Source organism: Cyprinodon variegatus, unplaced genomic scaffold (genome assembly GCF_000732505.1).
Source record: "Cyprinodon variegatus isolate N-32 unplaced genomic scaffold, C_variegatus-1.0 Scaffold310, whole genome shotgun sequence".
Taxonomy (NCBI): Eukaryota; Metazoa; Chordata; class Actinopteri; order Cyprinodontiformes; family Cyprinodontidae; genus Cyprinodon; species Cyprinodon variegatus.
Window position 1 is genome coordinate 662469 of NW_015150763.1, and position 5087 is coordinate 667555.

The following is a 5087-nucleotide window of genomic DNA, read 5'->3' on the forward strand; positions in this document are numbered from 1 at the left end:
TGGAACTCCTTTTGCCTTCAGAACTCCCCTAATAATTCACCGCACAGATTAAAGAAGGAACTGAAAACATTCAGAGTAATTGCTGCAAGTTGGCACCATGGCATCACGCAGCTACTGCAGATTTGCTGCTGTACATCCATGATGCAAATCTCCCATTTCACCACATCAAAAAGGTACTTTCTTGGATTGAGATCTGGTGACTGTGGAGGCCATTTTAGTACACAGTGAAGTCATTATGTTCAAGAAACCAGTCTGGGATGATCAGCTGTTAGCGACATGCCGCAGTAGCCATCTGAAGATGGATACTGTGTTCACAAAGGGATGGAGATGGTGAGCAACAAAACTCAGGTAGGCTGTGGTGTTGGCATAATGCTCATTTTGTACTAAGGGACCAAAAGTAGAAAGAAAATATCCCGCACAGCATTACACCACCTGCCTGAGCCATTGATACAAGGCAGGATAGATCCATGCTTTCATGTTAGACACAATTCTGACCCTACCATCCAAAAGTTCTGAACTCAGACCAGCTAATGTTTTTCCACTCTTACAGTTTTGGTAAGTCTGTGTTAATTGTAACCCGTTTCCTGTCCTTGGCTGACAGGAGTCAGCACAATCTAAAGATTTCATCCACTTCTTGTCTTAGACTAAGGATTATTTATTTAAGAGACATCATTTGATCTCTGCTTAACAACTTCTAACATTGTCAGTTCAGCCCTTGGTTAATATTCTTCCTAACAGGAGGAAAATGTGGCATAATCATCTTTAAAGAGAGACTTGGGAGATATGAAAATCTACACTAGCGATATTGGAGCTCAGTGACGGCAGAAACTACCCAAGCTACATCTTAGTTTTACGCTGTTAACCATCAAATTGAGCAATTTTAATTACAAAAATAAATTTGCTAAATGGAAACATTGCAGCTTTGAAAAAAAAAATGTTTTTCAATGAAAAGTTTTTATGATCTGATGAGGTGGTTTATCAGTCTTATTGAAATTCTTCTATATGCAAAAATTGCAATGGTGCACTTTTCGCATCACAGGAGTCACATGATCTGCAGGTGGACCTGACTACCTTATAGAAAGACTGATAGAAGACTGGAAGTATTTGGAGAGTGATTGTGTGGCTTATTTAGAATCATGAGAAGATGGATTATCGTTTCTATTTTGTTTGAGATGATAAGCGTGATGAGCACTAGAGCCGTGGCTGAAATATGGATAAATCTGATGCGTTTACATCCACCGCTCCTATACTGTTATAGTTATCACGTAAACACACATACCAACATGCAATTTTTATTGTATTGCTTATTGAATGGAAATTCTAAAAAAAATTTATTAAAATTAGCTTTTTCAAAATAAGCTGAATATGGGTATAGTTTGGTATACATTTGTAATGGAAATGCAGCAGATGTGAACTGACCTTCATGCAAAGGAAGTCTGAATGTAAAAAACCTTCAATATTTTTTACGTTTTTTGTAAGCGAGGCAGAGCTGGGTCCTCTTAATGTTAAAAATATTCTCCAAAATGGGAGCTTCCCACATGAATGCTGCAATTTGAACATGTTTATTAACAGCTGACAAACCTTAGAGCAGAGACCCAGAGGCCAAGCCTTCTTGTCCAACATCAAACATAGTCAGAATTCCCCAAAATAACCCCTAGACCTTATGGAAATGAAATCTGTTCTAGCTGCAAAGGATGAAAATCATTTAAAATAATACATTAAGAACAGGATGAGACAGGTTTGAGACAAGTTTACCTGCGTCAGAACAGATAATTTAGTTTGTTTAGACAATGCAGTATATGTGTGTTAGTTCAAGCAGTTATGTATGAGCCCATTGAGCCAATAAGTTACATCTTCTATAGTTATTCTTTAGTTTAAATCATTGTGGACAATCCAAACTTGTCCTGAGGATGTCTAGATTTTACAGAGCAGTTAGTTGGAAATAAATTAGGAGAGACAAAACAAAAGAACTGTTCATTTTCCTGTTGCCTCGGTGCTTCTAACCGTCCAATGGCATGAGATCGATTCTACAAAATAGGAAAATTATAATTTGAACCAAAACATACAGGTTTTATGTCATTATTTGCTATCTCTGAATATCAACCAACTAATTTAAATTTATTTTTATTGGTTAAGAACAAAAATTCAGTGACAGAAAACAAGTGCAATCAGAAGTTTTACCAGTTTAATTTCATAGGGGAACCACAAGTACTTTAAAAGAAGGTTATACAGCGCTGTACATCGGGAAGCTGCACTGGCTGACTCGTAGGTCACATCTCCTCCCTTTAAATACTAATTATTTAAATGTTCTATAATCTGATATCGATATAGAGATACAATAAAAGCTAATGTAACTGGTCCTGCAGCTTTACTGATATGTCGATGTTGGGACTTTTTCCTTATATTTTGTTTTTTTTTCCAAAAAAGGAAAATAAAAGTTAGGAGGCAGAAACTGCCAAACTGTAATCCTGTATTACTCCCAATTCACTCACACAATAGAGAGAAAGAGAGACAGAAAGGGAGAAAGAAAAAAAAGAGAGAGAGACAATTGTCATGTTCTGAAGGCTGGTCCTTGATGGATAGGGGTATCAGTTCATAGTAAGGTCCAGAAAAGCACAAATTATCTTTTGCACTTTCTGAAACCTCAACTACTTCGCCCAACCTCTGACCCCCCTCCTCCCCTGTGGGCTCACTTCCATAGCTGTGTGCTCAGAGTCTGACCAGATCCGGCGGCTGTCCAACCGCCCATGGCTTGTGGAGGCTGACCGAAGGCCATCTGGCCTCCGGCACCATTCAGGGTCATCCCTGACATCTGCTGGTTCACCTGAGGAGGACACAGAGAGAAACCCCAAACGTATAAACTCAGAGCCTCAGACACACACACAGAGTAATGTGCAGTAATCTGCTGCTGGACTACTTTGTGCCACCACTTTTTGTGAATAAAAATGGCATACAGAGATAGGCATCTTGATGCTTCCTTTCTACAACATAAGATAATCAAATATCTTGTTAGTGTTGAAAAACAGTCAGCTAAACAATAGATTTATGAGCTCAACACAGGCTTAAGCCTAATTCCTAAAACTTTAAGACTGCTGCCATCTAGTGGTTATTGTGGGGCACTGTGGGAATGTGGGAGATTAATTTAAGCCAATAGAACCAAAGCACTTGAACACAACACAAAACACCAACAATTTGCATTTTAGATCAAACGTTGTTCTCAGTTTTAATCCAATATTACAGGAAAACAGTGTCCATACCTGACCCATGTTCCACTGAGCTTGCTGTCCCGGCTGGATAGCATACATGCCCTGAGCGGGCATCATGCCTGCAGGCATCGCAGCACCCTGCGGTCCCATCATTCTGGGGGCCATCCCCATCATTCCAGCAGTGGGAGCATTTCCCATGAAGCCGTTTGGCATCGTCATCCCCACCATCATGGCGGGATTGGGCCCCATCATGGTCGCTCCGCTCTGGGCCATCATTGCGCCCATGACAGTGGTGGGTGGTACAGCTGTAGCCATGCCTGGAAAGCCCTGATAGCCCTGGGCGGGCTGGACGGGAAACTGCATCTGAGAAGGACCCATGAACATGCCGGCTGACAAGGAGAGGAAAACAGATAAGAAAGTTTAGAGTAATTACAACAAATAAAATAAAAACAAAGTAAGCCTCCTCATAATACTCCTCAGGATAAAAAGGTTTACAAACAAAAATTACACGAAACAGCTGCCACTACACAACGAATTTATGACTTTCTTAGATTTGAATTATAAGCTATTCCAAAGTGGAAATTCAAAGGATTTGGGTCTTTTTTCTTTTCTGTTTTTAAGTAACAAGCTACCGGTAAATAGCAACATTTTAAAGATGTTCCTTATCTGTACTGTACCGTTATTGACATTTCTCTCCTGTTTCAAAGTTAATCTTTCAATTGTTTCACATTTTGTCCAATTAAAAACTTTAACTTGTATTCATGTTGGAATCTTATAAGACGGATTAAGACAAAATGCTGTAGAATTGTGAGGAAGAAAGAAAAATAGGTAATTTATATCTAACAAATTAAAAACTAAATAGGACATTGTTCAAAGTTCAGTAAGATTAGATGGAGAGCCTTTGTGAACAGTACTTTACAGATTCTCGTATAACTTTAGGTCAAGACTATGACTGGGCCATTCCAGCAAAAGAAAATGTTTTGTTTTAAACCATTCCACTGTAGCCTTGGCTTTATATTTAGGGAGGTTGTCCTGCTGGAAGTTGAACCTCTGCCCCAGTCTCAAATCTTTGCAGACTCCAAAAGGTTTTCTTCCAAATCTCCATATATTTGGCTTCATCCATCTTCTCGTCAACTCTAACCATCTTTGCTGTTCCTCCTGGAGAGAAGCATCCTCAAAACATGATGCTGCTACCATCATATTTGACATTGGTTAAGTTGTTATTGCCAAGTAGGTTTGCACTTACATGGAATTTGACTAGGTGTTGATGGTGCAGATAAAGTAGATACATATACAGAATACAGAATCTATAGCTTTATACAATATAAAACATAAAATAATATGCAATATAATGTACATAGCTATATACTATATACACAGTTGAGTGTGGGATAATGTAAAGCAGGAGATCTGGAAAAGCTACATTGGTGTAGCTTCTTCCCTGAACAGGAGAGGGAGAGAGGCAGTGTCACAGGGTCTTGTTGATAAGGCTGGTAGCGGATGGGAAGAAACTGTTCTTGTGGCGCGAGGTTTTGGTCCTGATGGACCGCAGCCTCCTACCAGAGGGAAGTTAATGGTTTTCTTTTAATGATAGCATTCTTCTTACCGCTCTTCCATAAAGACCACATTTATGTGGTGCAAAGCTAACATTTGTCCGGTGAACAGATACACCTATCTGAGCTGTGGATCTCTGCAGTTGGTCCAGAGACACCATGGGCAACTTGGAACATTTGCATCTCTGATCAGTGCTCTCCTTGCTCAGCCTGTAAGTTTAAATGGACAGTCTTGCATTGGTGGGCTTATAGTTGTGCCTTACTCTTTGTATTTTTGATGATGATGATGATGGACTGAGCAGGGCTAAGAGGTAAAGGTTTGGACAAT

At 39.6% G+C, this 5087-nt stretch overlaps 1 protein-coding gene across 1 annotated transcript in view; it reads right to left on the minus strand.

Annotated features, from left to right (window-relative positions):
* Nucleotides 1–2409: 2409 nt before the first annotated feature.
* Nucleotides 2410–5087, minus strand: part of LOC107090780 (stromal membrane-associated protein 1-like) — a 14382-nt gene continuing 11704 nt past the window's right edge. The window contains exons 9-10 of the mRNA XM_015384352.1: nt 3258–3595; nt 2410–2824 (exon numbers count right to left, since the gene is read on the minus strand). Coding sequence (XP_015239838.1) covers nt 2690–2824; nt 3258–3595 — 473 coding nt within the window. The 3' untranslated portion in view covers nt 2410–2689. The remainder of the gene's footprint in view (nt 2825–3257; nt 3596–5087) is intronic.